The 21,934-nt window shown below is 52.1% G+C and overlaps 1 protein-coding gene across 2 annotated transcripts in view; it reads left to right on the forward strand.

The window, feature by feature from the left end:
* LOC144610992 (talin-2) overlaps positions 1–19,565 on the forward strand; it is a 183,798-nt gene extending 164,233 nt beyond the window's left edge. For both annotated transcript variants that reach the window (XM_078430074.1, XM_078430075.1), the window contains 5 exons: positions 1,201–1,326; positions 1,419–1,481; positions 8,305–8,487; positions 13,628–13,753; positions 17,922–19,565. In XM_078430074.1, coding sequence (XP_078286200.1) covers positions 1,201–1,326; positions 1,419–1,481; positions 8,305–8,487; positions 13,628–13,753; positions 17,922–18,050 — 627 coding nt within the window. In that variant the 3' untranslated portion in view covers positions 18,051–19,565. The remainder of the gene's footprint in view (positions 1–1,200; positions 1,327–1,418; positions 1,482–8,304; positions 8,488–13,627; positions 13,754–17,921) is intronic.
* The last annotated feature ends 2,369 nt before the right edge of the window (positions 19,566–21,934 follow it).

A 21,934-nucleotide genomic window follows, 5' to 3' on the forward strand; every position in this document is an offset into this window, starting at 1 on the left:
AGGCAGAGAATTCCACAGATTCACAACTCTCTGACTGAAAAAGTTTTTCCTCATCTCAGTTCTAAATGGCCTACCCCTTATTCTTAAACTGTGGCCCCTTGTTCTGGACTTCCCCAACATTGGGAACATGTTTCCTGCCTCTAACGTGTCCAACCCCTTAATAATCTTATACGTTTCGATAAGATCTCCTCTCATCCTTCTAAATTCCAGTGTATACAAGCCTAGTCGCTCCAGTCTTTCAACATATGACAGTCCCGCCATTCCGGGAATTAACCTAGTAAACCTACACTGCACGCTCTCAATAGCAAGAATATCCTTCCTCAAATTTGGAGACCAAAACTGCACACAGTACTCCAGGTGCGGTCTCACTAGGGCCCTATACAACTGCAGAAGGACCTCTTTGCTTCTATACTCAACTCCTCTTGTTATGAAGGCCAACATTCCATTGGCTTTCTTCACTGCCTGCTGTACCTGCATGCTTCCTTTCAGTGACTGATGCACTAGGACACCCAGATCTCGTTGTACATCCCCTTTTCCTAACTTGACACCATTCAGATAATAATCTGCCTTCCTATTCTTACCACCAAAGTGGATAACATCACACTTATCCACATTAAACTGCATCTGCCATGCATCCGCCCATTCACACAACCTGTCCAAGTCACCCTGCAACCTCATAGCATCTTCCTCACAGTTCACACTACCACCCAGCTTTGTATCATCTGCAAATTTGCTAATGGTACTTTTAATCCCTTCATCCAAGTCATTGATGTATATTGTAAATAGCTGTGGTCCCAGCACCGAGCCTTGCGGTACCCAAGGTCTGTGGGGACTCTTGCTGTGTGACGAGTGGTTGAAGTGATGGACTGTGGGGACTAGTGATGGTCTATGGGGACTTCCTGTGTGACGTATTGTTGCTGCCAGCTCCCAGTGATGTTCTGTGGGACTTGCTGTGTGACGTGTCGTTGAGGTGATGGTCTGTGGGGACTTGCTGTGTGACGTGTCGGTGATGGTCTGTGGGGACTTGCTGTGTGACGTATCGTTGCTGCCAGCTTCCAGTGATGGTTTGTGGGGACTTGCTGTGTGATGTGTGGTTGAGGTGATGGTCTGTGGGGACTAGTGATGGTTTGTGGGGACTCTTGCTGTGTTACATGTCGTTGCTGCCAGCTCCCGGTGATGGTCTGTTCACTTTCCCTACAGCAGGCGGACGAGACGCTGGACTTTGAGGAGCAGATCCTGGAAGCGGCCAAGTCGATCGCGGCAGCCACCAGCGCTCTGGTGAAGTCAGCGTCGGCCGCTCAGCGGGAGCTGGTCGCCCAGGGGAAGGTGAGTGTGAAGGTGGCCGTCTCCACGCCGACCCTTCCCTCTCAGCCCCCTTCACCCCCGACATTAACCGGTGTCTCCCTGTCTGTCTGCAGGTCGGAGCCATCCTTGCCAACGCGGTGGACGATGGCCAGTGGTCCCAAGGACTCATCTCTGCAGTAGGTATCTCTCCGCAGTGTCACCGCCCAGCGTGCTGACTGTGTGTGCTCCAGCATCCTCCCCGGGTATCAAGATACAGCACAGAAACAGGCCCTTCAGCCCACCGAGTCCATGCTGGCCATCAACCACCAACATACCCCATCTACACCAGTCCCACCTGCCCATACCGACCATCATGCCCCATCTACACTAGTCCCACCTGCCCACACCGACCAACATGCCCCATCTACACTAGTCCCACCTGCCCACACCGACCAACATGCCCCATCTACACTAGTCCCACCTGCCCACACCGACCAACATGCCCCATCTACATACACCATACACCATACACCCACCACCATCTGTGTGAAAAAGCTGCCCCTCAGATTCCTGTTAAATCATTCCCCTCTCACCTTAAACGTAAATCCTTTGTGTCTTGATTCCCCTACTCTGGGTACCAGTCTCCTTGCATTCACCCAGTCTATTGCCCTCATGATGTTACATACCTCTACAACATTACCCCCCATCCTCCTGCACACATTTATTCCATGTTGTTGTCACTCATCTACACACGTGGAGAAATTAACCCACCAACCCAGGTGGTCTCAGGGAGAACATGCAAACTCCACGCAATCAGCACCCGAGCTCAGGATGGAACCTGGGTCTGTGGCACTGTGAGAACCTGCTGCTCCACTGTCCCAGCGTTTCATTGATGGAAGGTTAAATGGTCGTGTTCTCTCTGTCTGAGCCCCACTGGTCTCCATGGATCCCTCTGCTGCAAGGTCAGGAGCAGACAAGCTGCTGCTTACTGTTGCCGTCTCCTGCAACAGTGCTGGGCCATCTGTATTATTATATTACTAAAACTCTCATCTTGTGTGAATATATATTGCATTATAGTACGTGCCCGAAATACAGCCAAAATGGTACATGGGAGCGCAACAATTCTAGCACCACCTTAATCACCATTGTCCTGGGGAGTAGGAAAATAACTGTAGATACTGGTACAAATCGAAGGTATCACAAAATGCTGGAGTATCTCAGCGGGTCAGGCAGCATCTCTGGAGGGAAGGAATGGGGTGTGCATTAGTGACGTTTCATTCAAATTGATGTTATATTTTTTAAGTCATTGACATTTTAAAGTTTAAAACATTACTTCTCCATTTTACCCTGGCCGTCGGCCGTGTTATACGTCACAAGGGGACCCACCTGAGTGGCGGCCAATGGGGGGGGGGGGGGCACGGTGGTCGCCAGGGGCGGGACCCGCCAGAGTGATGGGAGTGGCGGCCAATGAGGGGGGAGGGGGAGGGGGCTGCTGAGCCGTCCAGCTGCCGGTGCTGCTGAGCCGTCCAGCTGCCGGTGCTGCTGAGCCGTCGAGCTGAAACTTTAATAAATGCCCCCCCCCGCCGGAAGGACAGGCACCCGTACCGGCCTGACCTCTCCTGTGGCTGAGGGCCAAACAAGATGGCCGTGGCCGCCAAGCTGGTGCTGCAGGAGAGGTTTCACACAACGGGTCCACGGCTTGCTCTGGCTGACCCGATGGTCGCCCGGGGCCGGGGCGAGTGGCTCCCTCTCTCCTTTCCTGTTCCCCCTCCCCCGCCCCAGGCCCCGGAGGACACTCCCCGGCCGCCAACGGATCCATGGATCATTAGTTGGGGGAGGGTTGCCGGGCCCGCAGGGGAGGCTTGCACCCAACAGGGGTTGCCGGGCAGTTGCCGGGCCCACAGGGAAGGCTTGCACCCAACAGGGGTTGCCGGGCAGTTGCCGGGCCCACAGGGAGGCTTGCACCCAACAGGGGTTGCCGGGCCCACCGGGGAGGCTTGCACCCAACAGGGGTTGCTGGGCAGTTGCCGGGCCCACCGGGGAGGCTTGCACCCAACAGGGGTTGCCGGGCAGTTGCCGGGCCCGCAGGGAAGGCTTGCACCCAACAGGGGTTGCCGGGCAGTTGCCGGGCCCACAGGGGAGGCTTGCACCCAACAAGGGTTGCCGGGCCCGCAGGGGAGGCTTGCACCCAACACGGGTTGCTGGGCAGTTGCCGGGCCCGCAGGGAAGGCTTGCACCCAACAGGGGTTGCCGGACAGTTACCGGGCCTGCAGGAGAAGCTTGCACCCAACAGGGGTTGCCGGGCAGTTGCCGGGCCCGCAGGGGAAGCTTGCACCCAACAGGGGTTGCCGGGCCCACAGGGGAGGCTTGCACCCAACGGGGGTTGCCGGGCAATTGCCGGGCCCACAGGGGAGGCTTGCACCCAACGGGGGTTGCCGGGCCCACAGGGGAGGCTTGCACCCAACAGGGGTTGCCCAGCCCACAGGGGAGGCTTGCACCCAACAGGGGTTGCCGGGCCCACAGGGGAGGCTTGCACCCAACAGGGGTTGCTGGGCCCACGGGGGAGGCTTGCACCCAACAGGGGTTGCCGGGCAGTTGCCGGGCCCACAGGGGAGGCTTGCATCCAACAGGGGTTGCCGGGCCCACCGGGGAGGCTTGCACCCAACAGGGGTTGCCGGGCCCACAGGGGAGGCTTGCACCCAACGGGGGTTGCCGGGCCCACCGGGGAGGCTTGCACCCAACAGGGGTTGCCGGGCAGTTGCCGGGCCCACAGGGGAGGCTTGCACCCAACGGGGGTTGCCGGGCAGTTGCCGGGCCCACAGGGAGGCTTGCACCCAACAGGGGTTGCCGGGCAGTTGCCGGGCCCACAGGGTAGGCTTGCACCCAACAGGGGTTGCCGGGCCCACCGGGGAGGCTTGCACCCAACAGGGTCCACGCCCGTCTAGTTTCTATTAAAAGTAGCTTGAGATTAACTTTATTAAGTACAAGCACATTCAAGTGACAGAAATTGTTAAAATATTGAACCAATATTGTAAATGTTGATGATATTGATTCCCCCAACTTCCAGTAACCCTTGCATCCCCTCTCTCTCCGTCCCTCCCCCATCCTAGCCATCCCACTAGTTTCACTGTGTCCTGCTGAGTTTCACTGTTTGTGTAACTCGTTATCACCTTCCCCACAACCAACAATGGACCATTATGGGCTCCTTTCCTTGATCATCGTTGCTGGGTTTGATCTGTCTTGTTGCATATCTTTCATTAATTTGTTTTATGTACCTTGTCATATCTCTCGGTTCCCTCTCTCCTGACTCTCAGTCTGAAGTGAGGTCTTGACCATGAACGCCCTTCTCTCCAGAGATGCTGCCTGACCCACTGAGTTACTCCAGTGTTTTGGATCTCTCTTTGGTGTGAACCAGCATTGTTCCTACACACTGTGAAAAACAAACTGCTTACCTGTCTTTAATCTCTTCAGCAAAACACAAAGTGCTGGAGAAACTCAGCGAATCTGTGGAGGGAATGGTCAGAGAACGTTTGGGTCGGGACCCTTCCCCCAACTGATTGCAGTGGGGGGAAGAAAGCTGGAAAAGGGGGAGTGTGGGGGTGGACAAAGTCTGGCAAAGTCAGAGGTCTGGTGCTGAGACCAGGAGCGGGAGGGGAGGCCTGTACATCACAGGTCAGGAACCTCAGCCCCATCCTGCCTTCCACAAAGCCCAGGCACGCAAAGAGCCCACGCACTGATCCCCACACTGCAGTGTGGCTGACAGCATGTACAAACAATGCTGCAGTTTATGCCAAAGATAGACACAGGCTGTGAGGCTGAGGGTGATCTTATGGATGTGTTTAAGATCATGAATGCACAGTCTTTTAACCAGAGTCAGGGAACCAAGAACCATAGGACATAGGTTTAAGGTGAGAGGGGAAAGATTTAATAGCAACCTGAGGGACAATGTTTTCACACAGAGGGCAGTGTGTTTGTACAAGAAGCTGCCAGAGGAAGTTGTTCAGGCAGGTACTATCACAACATTTTAAACAACATAGGACAGGTTTAAAGGGATAAGGACCAAACACAGGCAGGTGAGACGAGTGTAGATGGGACATCCTGGTTGGCTGGGGATGTTGGGCCGAAGGACTTGTTTCAGTGCTGTATGACTGCTTCCCAAAATGTAACATAATTAACTACATTAAACTACATTAACCCTTTCTCCACTTGCCCAGCTGATCAAGATCCTGCTGTAAGTTTTGATAACCATCTTCGCTATCTACGTCAGTAGAGTCATCTGCAAACATACAAACATGACTCCTGTACAAACATATCTAAATCGTTGACAATAATCACAAACAGTAATGGGCCCAGCACCGATCCCTGAGGCACACCACTAGTCCCAGACCTCCAGTCTGCAAAACAACCTTCCACTATCACCCTCTGCTTCCTTCCATGAAGCCCATTCTGTATCCAGGCAGCTAGCTCTCAGGGTCCCATGGACATTAACCTACAGAGTAGTCTACCTTGCAGAACATTATCAGAGGCCGACGTCTGCAGCAAAAACAAAACTGCTGGAGGAACTCGTGGGTCAAACAGCATCAACATTCCAGGTTCAGAGCCTGTGTCAGGACTGAGTGTGGGGCAAGTAGCAGGTGTATAGGTGAGAGAGAGGGGCATGTCAGGGGCTGAGAGGTGATGGGTGGAACCACATAAAGGAGGGATGGTGGGAAGACGGAGGGGGAGGCAGATGGAGGGGGGTGGATGTGTAGTGGTAGACGGAGAGGGATGGGAAGGGATGGCAAAGGTGGCAAAGGAAGAAATGCTGGGAGGTGTGTGGGTGAGGGGGGGGGGGGTGTCCATGAAGTAGGAGAGGGAGAGGGGGCAGAGATTGGGGGATAGTGGTGGGAGTGGGAAAGGAACGTGGGGAATGGGTTTGTTTTCATGCCCACAAACTGTGGACGACCGCCAGCCCTCCCGCCCACCGGGTCCATGCCGACCAGCACTCACCCGGACAGTAGTTCTATCCAAAACGCTAGCAGCAATTTACAGAGGCCAATTAACCTACAGACCTGTAAGTCTTTGGAGTGTGGGGGGATATCGGAGCACCCGGAGCAAACCTACGTGGTCACGGGAGAACGTACAAACTCCGTACACACAGCGCCCGTAGTCAGGATCGAACCCAGGTCACTGGTGCTGTAAGGCAGTGACTACCGCTGTGCCACCGTGCCACCCCACTTGTTGATGATTCTTCTGATTGATGGTCAACCAAGCATGGACTAAACGAGCCGTTGACCCTGAGATGGGTTCATGGACTAAGCCAGCCCTTCACCCTCAGACTGGGTGTTCCCCACCCTCACTCCCAAACCCTCGGCAGACAAACACAAACTGCTGGAGTAACTCAGTGGGTCAGGCAGCATCTCTGGAGAGAAGGGATGGGTGACGTTTCGGGTCGAGACCCTTCTTCAGGCGGGTTGGTGGGCTCCGATCACATGCCGGGTTAAATACACACACAGCTCTGTCCTCACCAGCGATAGAGTGGGAGATGATAGCACCCATCAGTGAAACAAGGAAAAGCAATTTACAGTTTACTGGCACTTCATCAAAACATCCCAAGCACCAGTGAAGAGCGGTCTGCGTGTGGCCATCTCCAGTGGTCAGTGTGGTCTCCAGTGGTCAGTGTGTGGTCTCCATGGTCTGTGTGTGGCCATCTCCAGTGGTCAGTGTGTGGTCTCCATGGTCTGTGTGTGGCCATCTCCAGTGGTCAGTGTGTGGTCTCCATGGTCTGTGTGTGGCCATCTCCAGTGGGCAGTGTGTGGTCTCCATGGTCTGTGTGTGGCCATCTCCAGTGGGCAGTGTGTGGCCATCTCCAGTGGTCAGTGTGTGGCCATCTCCAGTGGTCAGTGTGTGGCCATCTCCAGTGGTCAGTGTGTGGCCATCTCCAGTGGGCAGTGTGTGGCCTTCTCCAGTGGGCCGTGTGTGGGCAGTGTGTGGCCATCTCCAGTGGTCAGTGTGTGGCCATCTCCAGTGGTCAGTGTGTGGCCATCTCCAGTGGGTAGTGTGTGGTCATCTCGTGGGCAGTGCGTGGCCATCGCCAGTGGGCAGTGCGTGGCCATCTCCAGTGGGCAGTGCATGGCCATCCCCAGTGGGCAGTGCGTGGCCATCCCCAGTGGGCAGTGCGTGGCCATCTCTGGTAGCCAGTGTGTGGTAATCCCTGGTAGTCAGTGTGTGGTCATCTCTGGTGGTGAGCAGCCAGCCACCCAGCACCGGCCATCAGCTCAGTCCTGCCTCCCATCAGGACCTGGCCGTGTGACCATTGTGGCCGTGTGACCATGTGGTCGTGTGACCATGTGATCTTGTGGCCATGTGGTCATGTGATCATGTGGCCGTGTGACCATGTGGCCGTGTGACCACGTGATCGTGTGGCCATGTGACCATGTGACCGGGCACCTCGCGTTGGCAGGGACGTTAACCTGTGTCTGGGACATCGGTCAATTACAGTGCACCAGGTTCAGAATATTTACATTGAAGTTAAATTTAATTCTCTTTCCACCCCACCTCTCCTCTCTTTCACCCTTCTCATCATCCTCCTCGCTATTCCCTCATCCCTCCTTCCATGCCTCTACCATTTCTCATCCCCCCTTCCCTCACTCCCCATTCTTCTTTCCATCCTCTCTGCCCTATCTCTCTCACCCTCTCTCATCCCCGCTCTATCTCTCCATTCTCTACTGATTCTACCTCCTCCCTGTCTACCTCCCCCGCTCTACCTCACCCCCCATTCATCTTCCTTCATCCTCCTCTCTCTCCCTACTGTATCCTCCCTCTTTCTCCCCTATCCACTGCCTCTACTCCTCACTCACCATCTCTCCACCCACCCTCTCTCCCCCCCTCCGCCCACCTCTCCCCCTCTCTCCCCCTTTCTCCCCCACCCATCTCCCCTCACCCCTCTCCTCCCTCTCTCTCCCCACCCCTCTCCCCCCTCTCTGTCCCCACTCCTCTCCCCCCCACCCCTCTCCCCCCCCCCCCCCCCATTCCCCCCAGGCGCGGATGGTGGCAGCTGCGACGAGCAGCCTGTGTGAGGCGGCCAATGCGTGCGTGCAGGGCCACGCTAGCGAGGAGAAGCTGATCTCGTCGGCCAAGCAGGTGGCAGCGTCCACAGCCCAGCTACTGGTGGCCTGCAAGGTGAAGGCCGACACCGACTCCGAGGCCATGCGGCGGCTACAGGTAGGCACGGTGACGGTCGGCGTGGCAACGACGGCCCAGACACCCCCCACACCGACGGTCGGCACGGAAACGCCCGGCCCAGTCACCCCCCACACCGACGGTCGGCACGGAAACGCCCGGCCCAGTCACCCCTCCACAACCCCCACACCGACGGTCGGCATGGAAACGCCCGGCCCAGTCACCCCCCACACCGACGGACAGCACGGAAACGCCTGGTCCAGTCACCCCCCACACCGACGGTCGACACGGAAACGCCCAGCACTGTCCCCCCACACCGACGGTCGGCGCGGCAACGCAGGCCCAGACACCCCCCCACACCGACGGTCGGCAGAGAAATGCCGGCCCAGTCACCCATCACTCCGACGGTGCCGTGGAAACGCCCGGCCCAGCCAACCCCCACACTGACGGTCGGCATGGAAACGCCCGGCCCAGTCCATCCATCACACCGATGGTCGGCATGGAAACACCGGCCCAGTCACCCCTCCACAACCCCCACACCGACGGTCAGCGTGGAAACGCCCGGCCCAGTCACCCCCCACACCGATGGTCGGCATGGAAACGCCCGGCCCAGTCACCCCCCACACCGATGGTGCCTGGGGAGAGTGCAGGAAACATCTGTAGAGCAACTTCAACACCCACCTCACATCTTCACACTTCCCATTGTACATCTACACCCCCCCCAATGTCAGCCTGCCCACTGGTGTCTATTCAATCTCTCCTGATCACGACAGCCCTCACTGCGTTCTGGGTGTGGGTGAATCTCTCCTGCATCCTGCAGTGTGGTGACCAGAACTGCACACAGTACTCCAAGTGCAGTCCAACCAATACTCTGTTCAGGTACCAACATGCGGTCCCAACTCGGCCACACAGCGGTACAGTTAGAAACATAGAAACATAGAAAATAGGTGCAGTAGGAAGACATTCGGCCCTTCGAGCCAGCACCGCCATTCATTGTGATCGTGGCTGATCATCCACAATCAGTAACCCGTGCCTGCCTTCTCCCCATATCCCTTGATTCCACTGGCCCCTGAAAGTCTAGATACACTACATCCACTGGCATCCATTTTACTTGTCACATCCTCAAAGAATTCCAGAAGATTAGTCAAGCATGATTTCCCTTTCATAAATCCATGCTGACTTGGACTTATCCTTTAACTGCTATCCAAATGCACCGTTATTACCTCTTTAATAATTAACTCCAGCATCTTCCCCACCACCGAAGTCAGGCTAACTGGTCTGTAATTCCCCGTTTTCTCTCTCGTTTCTTTCTTGAAAAGTGGGATAACATTAGCTATCCTCCAATCCACAGGAACTGATCCTGAATCTATTGAACATTGGAAAATGATCACCAATGCATCCACTATTTCTAGAGCCACCTCCCTGAGGACCCTGGGATGCAGACCATCAGTCCTTGGGGATTTATCATCCTTCAGTCCCATTAGTCTACCCAATACTATTTCTCGCCTAATGAAAATTTCTTTCAGTTCCTCTACCCCCCTAGATCCTCTGTCCTCCAGTACATCTGGGAGATTGTTTGTGTCTTCCTCAGTGAAGACAGATCCGAAGTACCTGTTCAACTCTTCTGCCATTTCCTTGTTACCCATAATAATTTCACCCGTGTCTGCCTTCAAGGGACCCACATTTGACTTTGCTACTCTTTTTCTCTTAACATATCTAAAGAAGCTTTTACTGTCCTTCTTTATATTCTTGGCCAGCTTCCCCTCGTACTTCATCTTTTCAGCCCGTATTGCCCGTTTTGTTACTTTCTGTCGTCCTATGAAAGTTTCCCAATCCTCTGGCTTCTGGCTACTCTTTGCTGTGTTATACATCTTTTCTTTTAGTTTTATTCCATCCCTAACTTCCCTTGTCAGCCACGGTTGCCTCCTACTCCCCTTAGAATCTTTCTTCCTCTTTGAAATGAAATGATCCTGTGTCTTCCGGATTATGCCCAGAAATTCCTGCCATTGCTGTTCCACCGTCATTCCTGCTAGGATCCCTTTCCAGTCGACCTTGGCCAGCTCCTCTCTCATGCCTTCATAGTCCCCTTTGCCTTACAGTGCTTGCAGCGCCAGAGACCCTGATTCGATCCTGACTACGGGTGCTGTCTGCACGGAGTTTGTACGTTCTCCCCATGGGGTTTTCTTTATAGAACTTCAGTTTCTTCCCACACTCCAAAGACATACAGGTTTTTGTAGGTTAATTCGCTTGGTATAGATGTGAATTGCCCCTAGTGTGTGTAGGAAAGCATTAGTGTGCGAGGATCGCTGGTCGGTGCGGACTCGGTGGGCCAAAGGGCCTGTTTCCACACTCTATCCCTAAACTCAATTCATCACCCTATGAAGGCAAACACACCTTCACCACCTGTGTTCCCACTTCAGCAAGCTACGGGGTTGCACCCCAAGATCCCTCTGTACCTCCCTCTGTATCTCTGTACCCCCCTCTGTACATCACTCTGTACTTCCCTCTGTACCTCCCTCTGTACATCACTCTGTACCTCCCTCTGTACATCACTCTGTACCTCTGTACCTCCCTCTGTACATCACTCTGTACATCCCTCTGTACCTCCCTCTGTACATCCCTCTGTACCTCTGTACCTCCCTCTGTACCTCCCTCTGTACCTCTGTACATCCCTCTGTACCCCCCTCTGTACATCACTCTGTACCTCCCTCTGTACCTCCCTCTGTACCTCCCTCTGTACCTCCCTCTGTACCCCCCTCTGTACATCACTCTGTACATCCCTCTGTACCTCCCTCTGTACCTCCCTCTGTACCCCCCTCTGTACCTCTGTACCTCCCTCTGTACCTCTGTACATCACTGTACCTCTGTACCTCCCTCTGTACCCCCCTCTGTACCTCCCTCTGTACCTCTGTACCTCCCTCTGTACATCCCTCTGTACCCCCTCTGTGCCTCCCTCTGTACCCCCCTCTGTACCCCCCTCTGTACCCCCTCCGTACCTCCCTCTGTACCTCCTTCTGTACCCCCCTCTGTACCTCCTTCTGTACCCCCCTCTGTACATCACTCTGTACCCCCCTCTGTATCTTCCTCTGTACCTCCCTCTGTACATCACTGTACCTCCCTCTGTACATCACTCTGTACCTCCCTCTGTATCTCCCTCTGTACCTCCCTCTGTACATCACTGTACCTCCCTCTGTACCTCCCTCTGTACCTCCCTCTGTACCTCTGTATCTCCCTCTGTACATCACCCTGTATCTCCCTCTGTACATCACCCTGTATCTCCCTCTGTATCTCCCTCTGTACCCCCCTCTGTACATCCCTCTGTACCCCCCTCTGTACCTCCCTCTGTACCTCCCTCTGTACATCCCTCTGTACCCCCCTCTGTACATCACTCTGTACCCCCCTCTGTACATCACCACCCCCAGGTTCCAGCCATTTACTCTCAGTTTGACTTTACTCGCAGCCATAATCAGTATCTCTCCTTAAATGTTTACTGTGGTTCTTGTACAATGCCTGGTCTCCGGCCGACCCCTGCCGTACCACTCTGTATGATTCTGTCTTTGATTTCACATTTCCTTGCCCTCCTATTTAGTTTAGTTTAGAAATACAGGCCCACCAGGTCTGCACCGACCAGCGATCCCCGCACACTAACTCTATCCTACACACACTAGGGACAATTTTATACACTTTACACTAAGCCAATTAACCTACATACCTGTATGTCTTTGGAGTGTGGGAGGAAACCGGAGATCTCGGACAAAACCCACGCAGGTCACGGGGAGAACGTACAAACTCCGTACAGACAGCACCTGTAGTCGGGATCGAACCCGGGTGCTGCAAGTGCTGTAAGGCAGCAACTCTACCGCTGTGCCACCGTGGCCATCTTTGTGAAGGTTCCCCATGATCCCGGTGATCCGTGTGTAAATGGGATAGGTTTGCCCGAGCCCTGTGAGGCTCTTGTTTATGCATGTGCTACACCTCCTGCATCACCACATGTATCCCATTCACCCCTGACTACCCGACCTTCACCCCCTCTCACTACCCCTCTTTAGTTGGATACAGGCCCTCACAGTGGCTTGGGAATGTCACCAAAGTTTGCCGATGATTCCCATGGGAATCCCACGCCAATTCACCCTTCCTCAGTTCACTTTTGTTTATCGTCACGTGTGAAGTGAAAAGCTTTTGTTGTGTGCTGACCAATCAGCAGAAAGACAATACATGATTACAGTCAACCCATTGACAGTGTACAGATACATGGTAAAGCCAGCACAGTCTGATCAAGGATAGTCCCAGAGTCATCAATGACAAATATAGTAGTTCAGGACTGCTCTGGTTGTGGGAGGATGGTTCAGTTGCCTGATAACAGCTGGGAAGAAACAGTCCCTGAATCTGGAGCTGTGCGTTTTCACACTTCTATACCTTTTGCCCGATGGGAGAGGGGAGAAGAGGGAGTGGCCAGTGTAGAGTAGTTTCACTCTCCTCCTGATTAATTTGACTGTTTTTACACCCTTGCTGCCACCTCAGCCATCAATGAACCATTATACATTTCCTTGATCAACATCTGCTTTGATCTGTCATTTTCACACCTTACATTCTTTTTGTACCCATCCATATCTCATATCATATCATATCATATATCATATATATACAGCCGGAAACAGGCCTTTTCGGCCCTCCAAGTCCGTGCCGCCCAGCGATCCCCGTACATTAACACTATCCTACACCCACTAGGGACAATTTTTACATTTACCCAGCCAATTAATCTACATACCTGTACGTCTTTGGAGTGTGGGAGGAAACCGAAGATCTCGGAGAAAACCCACGCAGGTCACGGGGAGAACGTACAAACTCCTTACAGTGCAGCACCCGTAGTCAGGATCGAACCTGAGTCTCCGGCGCTGCATTCGCTGTAAAGCAGCAACTCTACCGCTGCGCTACCGTCCAGTTTTCCTCTCCCCTGACTCTCAGTCTGAAGAAGGGTCTCAACCCAAAACGTCACCCAGAGATGCTGCCTGACCCGCTGAGTTGCTCCAGCATTTTGTGTCCATCTGCAGTGTGAAGTAGTCTGGTCCTGGCCACCGTTGATAACGGGCAACAATGTGTGGCAGGACTGGGCTCAGGCATTTGGGACGGGTCGGTCAGTGGGCTCCAACCCATCGCACTAACATGGCCAATTTGTTTCCAGACGGCAGGAAACGCAGTGAAGAGGGCTTCAGACAACCTGGTCCGAGCAGCTCAAAAGGCAGCGTTTGACAAACCTGACGAAGAGAACGTTGTGGTGCAAACGCGGTTCGTAGGAGGCATTGCTCAGGTGTGTATCAGGACTCGTGACTCTTGTGTCATAGGGTGGAGGGTCTGGCTTTGTCACATCTCGCTCGCCCTGGACCATTTCTGGCATATTCTGTTTAGTTTCCTCTCTCCGTTCTCTCCTCATAACTGAAGCACTTCATCCCAGACGAATCCCCTCTGCATCTCCTCCAGTGAAATCACATCCTTTATCACGTTTGTTTGAGGAGGTGAAGAAGCTGATCGATTCGTGGATGTTGTCTGCATGGATTCAGTCAGGCATTGAATATAGTCCCTCATGAGAGGCTGGTCCAGAAGATTAAGATGCCCGTGATTGATAATGACTTGGTGGTCTGGATTCTGAGCCGGCTTGCTGATGGAAGGTTGTGTTGGAAGGACAATATTCGGACTGGAGCCAGGTTTGTGACCAGTGGACTTCCGCTGGGACCACTGCTGTATGTGATATATGTAAATGACTTGGACATAAACATAGGCAGGTTGGTTAATAAGTTTGCAGATGACACCAAGATTGCTAGGGTCACAAACTGCGAGGAAGGCTGTCAAAGTATACAATGGGATATAGAAATGGGTGGATAAATGGTAGATGGAGTTTAATCCGAGCAAGTGTGAGGTGTTGCACTTTGGGAGGTCAAATGTAAGGGAAAATATACAATTAATGGCATGACCCTCAACTGCATTGATGTACAGAGGGATCTTGGGGTCCAAGTCCATAACTCCCAGAAAGTGGCAACACATGTAGGACAAAGGTTTCATGTGTTGAGTCATTGAGTAGAGTCAGGAAGTCATGTGCATAGGCACATGGATATGCAGGAATGGGGGGATATGGGTTATGTGCTATGTGATGGTCTTGGTATCATGTTCAGTACAGACATTGTGGGCCGAAGGGCCTGTTCCTGTGCTGTACTGCTCTGTGTTCTAATTTAGGTAAGCCAGCATGGATTTGTTGTGGCCAAACCTTGTCTGATCATAGAGTCATAGAGTCCTACAGCACAGAAAGAGGCCCTTCGGCCCATCGTGTACGTGCCGCCCGTTACCAAACACAGTCTAATTTTAATCCCATTTTCCCGCATTTGGACCGTAGCCCTGAATGTTGTAGCATTTCAAGTGCCCATCCAAATGCTTCTTAAACGTTGTGAGTGTTCCCGCCTCCACCACCACCCCAGGCAGTGAGTTCCAGACTCCAACCACCCTCTGGGTGAAAAAGTTCTTTCTAACATCCCCCCGAAACCTCCCTCCCCTTACCCTGTATCTATGTCCCCTCGTTGTTGAACCTTCCACCAGTGGAAGAAGTTCCCCGCCATCTACCTTATCTATGCCCCTCATGATCTTGTACACCTCGATCATGTCCCCTCTCAGCCTTCTCTGCTCCAGGGAAAACAACCCCAGTCTGCTCAGTCTCTCCTCATAGCCGAGGCCCTTCATCCCTGGCAGCATCCTGGTGAATCTCCTCTGCACCCTCTCCAAAGCTATCACATCCTTTCTATAATGTGGTGACCAGAACTGTACACAATACTCCAGCTGTGGCCTCACCAGTGTTCTGTACAATTCCATCATTACCCCCCATCAACTTGAGGGAATTGTTTTGAAGACATTACAAATGGAGTCAGACAGGGCAATGCCATCACTGTGGTGCACGTAGACAGGAACAGCCTGATCAGGTGCCACACCGCGGGCACATCGGCAAGCAGAAGCACGTGGCATGGAGACAAAGCTGGCTCAGTATCGGCGAGCTGCTGAGACCACGGTGCCACTGGTAGACGCTGGTGGGGAGGTGGGATGTGGCCCTGGGAGAGGCTCCACCTCTGTCAATGATCCAGAGACAAGTTCTGCAGGGACAGTGAATGAGAGGGCAGAGGGTACTGGGCATACCGGCAGCATTAGTAGCATTAGCAGCATTGTGCAGCTATTTGCACCTGTTGCCAATGTGTGTTTGAATCTCATTCCTCTGCCAGCTGGAACTGAGCTGGGACAGGAAGAATCACATTCTACACAGAGGAGGATGAGTGTCTGGAATGGGCTGCCAGGGGTGGTGGTGATAGCAGATGCTTTAGTGGCATTTAAAAGACTTTTGGATCGGCGTGGGCATGGACATGCAGGGAATGGCGGTATTTGAGTTATGTGCAGGGAGATGATTGATGGTCTTGGCATCCTGTGCAGCACGGGCTCTGTTCTTGTGCTGTATTGTTCTAGGTTCTACATTGTGGTGACTGGAGGAGCTTTTATAAAACTGGATCATGACCTCCCTGCTTCCTGTATTCGATGCCCTAATGAAGGCCGATCACCTACCTGCACTGCCACTTTCACAGTGTTCTCCAAGGTCCTTCTGTTCCTCAGTACTCCCTACGTTTTATTGTTCATGATGTACACACGACCCTCAACAATTATGCATCACCTGACATTTATCTAGATTAAAGGGTAGCACTGTGGTAGAGTTGCTGCCTCACAGCGCCAGAGACCAGGTTCGATCTTGACTACGAGTGTTGTCTTACGGAGTTTGTACATTCTCGTTACTGCCTGGATTTTCTCCGGGTGCTCCGGTTTCCTCCCACATTCCAAAGACGTGCAGGTTTGTAGGTTAATTGGCTTCTGTAAATTGCCCCTGGTGTGTGGGATAGAACACACAATGTCATTGGCCAGTGAGGAATCGGTGGGCCGAAGGGCCTGTTTCCACGCTGTGTCTCTAAACTAAACTAAACTAAACTCCAGCTGCCATTGCTGACCCCATGTCACCAACAGCTCAAGGCATTACCCTGAAGCCTATGACTATTCTCCACGTGGCTACAACTGTGCCAGACTTTGTCCCATCACCTGCCTCCTACATCCGTGTCTATATCATCCACATATATAACAAGGAGCAGAGGGCCTAGCACACCAGTCAGCACACCAGTCCTCAGAGGCATCCAGTACCCTTGGGCTCCTTGTCACAAGCCCATTTTGGATCAAGTTGCCCTGATCCCATGGACCCTAATTCTTTGGACCAGATCGCATATGAGACCTTGTCAACAGTCTGACTGAAGTCCATGTAAACCACATCTTCTGCCCTGCCTCATCAGAACTTCACAGGAAACCCATTTGGATCAGAGACACAGGACCTGGTCTTGACAAAGCCATGCTGGCCTTCTCTGCTTCGATCTGCTTATAGTGTTCATTAATCCTCTCCCTCTCATCTCCCTACGTCTGGTGTATTATCCCAGCCACCCTTTTTGAAAAGATGAACCAGACTTGCCATCCTCCAATTGTCTGGCTCCTCACTAATGGCCAGGGCAGGTTTAGAAACCTCAAACAGGGGCCCCACCGACTCCCCCTTGCCTCACATCACGGCCTCTTGTTGTTGCAGGCATTTTGTTTCCAGTGGAGGTCAGTTATAAAGTTACAGTGTGGAAACAGGCCCTTCACCCCAACTTGTCCACACTGACCAACATGTCCCATCTACACCAGTCCCACATGCCTGTGTTTGGCCGCAATCCATCTAAACCTGTCCCACACATGCACCTGTCTAAATGTTTCATAAACATTGCGATACTACCTGCCTCAACTACCTCCTCCAGAAACTCGTTCCACACACTTTGTGTAAAAAATTTACCCTTCAGCCTCTTTCGCCCCTCACCTGAAACCCATGTCCTCTGGTGTTTGATTCTCTTACTCTGGGGAAAATACACTGAACATTTACCCGATCTATTCATCTCATGGTCTTATACACCTCTGTCAGATCACATCTCATCCTCCTGTACTCCAAGGAATAAAGTCCTAGCCTGTTCACATCTCCCTATAGATTAAACGTTGAACTAGATCACCAACAGTAAATGGCTCAGCACTGAACCCTGAGGCATACCATTAGTGACAGGCCTGCAGTCCAAAACCCAAACTTCCATCACCCTTTGCTTCCTTCCATCAAGCCAATGTTCTACCTATTTATCCTTGGATGCCATGGGAGGTAACGTTCCAGAGCAGCCTACCATGCAGAACCTTGTTGAATGCCTTATTGAAATCCTGTCCTCTACAATCTCTGCCCTCATCGACCTTTTGGTCACCTCTTCGAAAAAACTCAGCTTTGTGAGACACGACCTCCCACTTCCCAAACCATGTTGACTATCCCTAATCAGCCCTTGTCCATCTAGATGCATGTATATCCTATCCCTCAGGAGACTGAGATGCTTTTGCCTTGTGTGCAGATCATTGCAGCCCAGGAGGAGATGTTGAGGAAGGAGAGGGAGCTGGAGGAAGCTCGGAAGAAGTTGGCACAGATCCGGCAGCAACAGTACAAGTTCCTGCCATCAGAGTTACGGGAGGAGGAGAGCTAGACGTCTGGACCATCGACCGACCCGTCTGGACCATCGACCGACCCATCCGGCTCAGAATTTGAGCCAGTTGGGAATCTGATTGCTTTGTACACTGAGAAGGTGGAACATTGCGTTAGCTAGGATTTATCCAATTATAGATCGTAGTGGAGAATTATGTTAGTTTAGTATTGGCTTCCTGTATTCCCAAGGCTTGCATGCACTAAATACGAATCAGGGAAGATGACCATGGCCAGGCCCCGTGTTGTAGTGTGTGGCAGTAGGCAAGTTGTCTACAGAAGATGTTCAGGAACGGTCTCAGTCTGTCCTGCTCAGTTAAAGTGGGAGGGCAGAACAAATTCTGTGGATTCTCCAGGCAATGATGGAGAGAGAAAGTTGGCAGGGGAGCTTTCAAAGTCTTGCAGGATCAATCAATGCGTTTTCACTACTGAATACCTGCAGACCCTGACAGTGCTACTGAGAAGCTAATCTGCTTCCCCTCGTAACCCAGGCAACCCGCTAACCCTGCAGTTACTTGGCCTCTTCCATCCTGTGGTGACATTTATTAGCACGTTCACTGCACGCCTATATTTTCTGCTCCTGTGTTCCCTGTCATTTGCTTTTCAGGAATCTGACTTTGGAAACCAGTTAAAAATATACTGACCAGCCCTCAGTAGCACTGATAGGGTCTTCAACACAAGAGGCACAAAAGACAATCAGTTGTAAAGGGGACAAGGAATGTTCTGAAGCTGTTTGTTGCATTTCAGTTCCTGATTCGTGCTCTATTTTAAGATGTGGAGCGCCAGTCATTTTCATAACACATTGGCCTGCACTGTGCCTGCTGTGTTTCCGACATAGTGCTCCTGGTGTGTCTGTGCTTTGTCTTTCTGTTGCCTGCACTCCCTTGCCATTGCTGGTAGGGTCTATACCACTGATGTCACCCACTGACATCCCCCAGCTGAACTTCTGCACCACGTGTCCATATAAGTAGTGTTCGCAAAGTCTTAATGCAAGGGATCTCCTCAGCCAGGCCACAGCATACTCCGCCAGTGTGGCCTTGTATGGTCCTCCATGCCGACTGCACCTCCCGTCTGTCAGACTGGTTACTCTTCTTTTTTATCTTTGGAAATTGCATTCCGCAGAGCTGCAGCAAGATGCATCATAGCTGTCAACGCAGCAGTCTTGCATCTCCCCAGTCCAGACCTGTCATCTCCACGTGTTGTTCATCTGGAAAGTTACCCCACCCTCTTGTTTTGTCAGGCAGCTGAGGAGTTTGAATTTACAAAAATAACCTTCATGTGACTGAAGTAATTAACCACGGCCTTTAGTCGGAACTGTTTTTAAACTGCGTGTATGGAACAAAGCACCAGGGAGGTGCAGGAGAGACTATGGCTTGCCACACTTCATATGATCCAAACTTTCAGTGAAGCATTGCGTATATTACTCTGCCATGACAGAATGTATTACTGTATGTAACATAAAGTGCTAATTTATCGGCCACAAAAACTATTTTTTGTATTCACGGAAATAAAAGGTTTCAAAGGAAATTACGTGCCTCAAGAGAATTTGTGCATCTTTGGAGCTACAAACATTGCTGGATTTCACCGTCCACCAGCACTGGGTCATCCACACGCCCTTGCTAGAGTCCACAGCCCGCAGTGTCCTGCACTGGCCCAGCACAGCGACCCACACTGGGCTCAGACTGCAGTCCTTGTGCATGAACCTCTGCCATCTCGCCTCCTAATTCTTTCCAACTTTCCCAGCTCATAGATCTCGTGTTCCTCCCGCGCTGGTGATGATGATGCTTTACTGTCACATAGAGTCCCAGAGTGATACAGCGTGGAAACAGGCCCTTCAGCCCATCTTGCCCACACCGCCCAACATGTCCCAGCTACACTGGTCCCACCTGCCTGCGTTTGGCCCATATCCCTCTAAACCTGTCCTATCCATGTACCTGTCCAAATGTTTCTTAAACGTTAGGATAGTCCCAGCCTCAACTACCTCCACTGGCAGCTTGTTCCATACACCCACCACCCTTTGTGTGAAAAAGGTACCCCTCAGATTCCTATCAAATCTTTTCCCCTTCACCTTGAACCAATGGACAATAGGTGCAGGAGTAGGCCATTCGGCCCTTTGAGCCAGCACCACCATTCATTGTGATCATGGCTGATCATCCACAATCAGTACCCCATTCCTGCCCTCTCCCCATACTCCCTGACTCCGCTATCCTTAAGAGCTCTATCTAACTTTCTTGAAAGCATCCAGAGAATTGGCCTCCACTGCCTTCTGAGGCAGAGAATTCCACTGATTTATAACTCTCTGAGTGAATTTTTTTTTCCTCATCTCCGTCCTAAATGGCCTACCCCTTATTCTTAAACTGTGAAGCCTGGTTCTGGACTCCCCCAACATTGGGAACATATTTCCTGCCTCTAGCGTGTCGAATCCCTTAATAATCTTATATGTTTCAATAAGATCACCTCTCATCCTTCTAAATTCCAATGTATACAAGCCCAGTCGCTCCAGTCTTTCAACATACGACAATCCCGCCATTCTGGGAATTAACCTAGTAAACCTATGCTGCAGGTACAGTGAGATGCATTGATCTGCAAACGTCCCGGTAACATCACCTCTGTCTCCAGCACAACTCTGATTGTAATCTTTCCACAACCAGTCCGTGTACCTTCAGCTGCTGAAGCTGGCACCACCTGTGTGACCTCAAGCCTGCTCATCTGACCCAGCTATGCATTACATGCCCAGTTTAAGCGCCCGTTTGATAACACTTTCAGATGCTCCTGTGCATTGGAGGTGATTCTGATTTCAGCACTGTCTCACCCTGGTTCTCCCCGTGTCCCTCTCTGCCACGCATCTCTTGCCCCCGGTTCGATCCTGACTTCAGCTGCTGTACTGGTAGGCTGGCTTTGCCCAAGCATCTGCAGTTGTCCTGTGATTTGTTTTTCCCCTGCTCTTTAATTCATTCCACCAGGCTGTATATGAAACATAGGAGGGGGGGCATTCTCCCCAAAGTGACACTGTCAGATTAGGTGGTGAGAGGGTGAAAAGGGAATTATGCAGGGCTGTGTTTTTACACAGCATGGTGACTGCCTGAAACCCGCTGGCAGGGATAGTGGTGGAGGAGGCAGATACCATAATGGCATTTCAGGTGCTTTTGGATTGGCATATCGAAGGTATCACAAAATGCTGGAGTAACTCAGCAGGTCGGGCAGCACCTAGGAGAGAAGGAATGGGTGACGTTTCGGGTTGAGACCCTTCTTCAGACTGATGTCAGGGGGGCGGGACAAAGGAAGGATATAGGCAGATGGATATACAGGGAGTGGAGGGATATGGATGATGTTCAGCACAGACATTGTGGGCTGAAAGGCCTGGTCCTATGCTGCTCCACGACTCATCACACTCGCTCATTTAAAGGTGCAGCACTTCTTCACCAGATACCAGAATCAGCCTTTCTGTTTCAGCATCACTCACACCATCACCCTCACCTCCTGTTCAATATATCTTTGCTTCTCAGCTTGCACTTAGTGCTAAATGCATTCTTCTTTACATGAGGTGCAGTGTACGGTTTCTGAACGGTTTGGGGTGGCATGATGGCACAGCAATAGAGATGCTGCCTCACAGTGCGTGAGACCCAGGTTCAAACATAACTACGGGTGCTGTCTGTACGGAGATTGTACATTCACCCCGTGACCACGTGGGTTTTCTCCGGGTGCTCCGGTTTCCTCCCACATTCCAAAGACATGCCAGTTTGCACGCTAATTGGCTTCAGTAAAATTGGAAATTCCTTGGTGTGTGTAGGATAGTGCTAGCATGCGGGAATCGCTGGTTGGCATGGACTCAGTGAACTAAAGAGCCTGTCTCTCAAAATCTAAGTCTAAACTTTGAATGTTAGCAAA

This window comes from Rhinoraja longicauda, chromosome 38, assembly GCF_053455715.1.
Source record: "Rhinoraja longicauda isolate Sanriku21f chromosome 38, sRhiLon1.1, whole genome shotgun sequence".
NCBI classification, from domain to species: domain Eukaryota; kingdom Metazoa; phylum Chordata; class Chondrichthyes; order Rajiformes; family Arhynchobatidae; genus Rhinoraja; species Rhinoraja longicauda.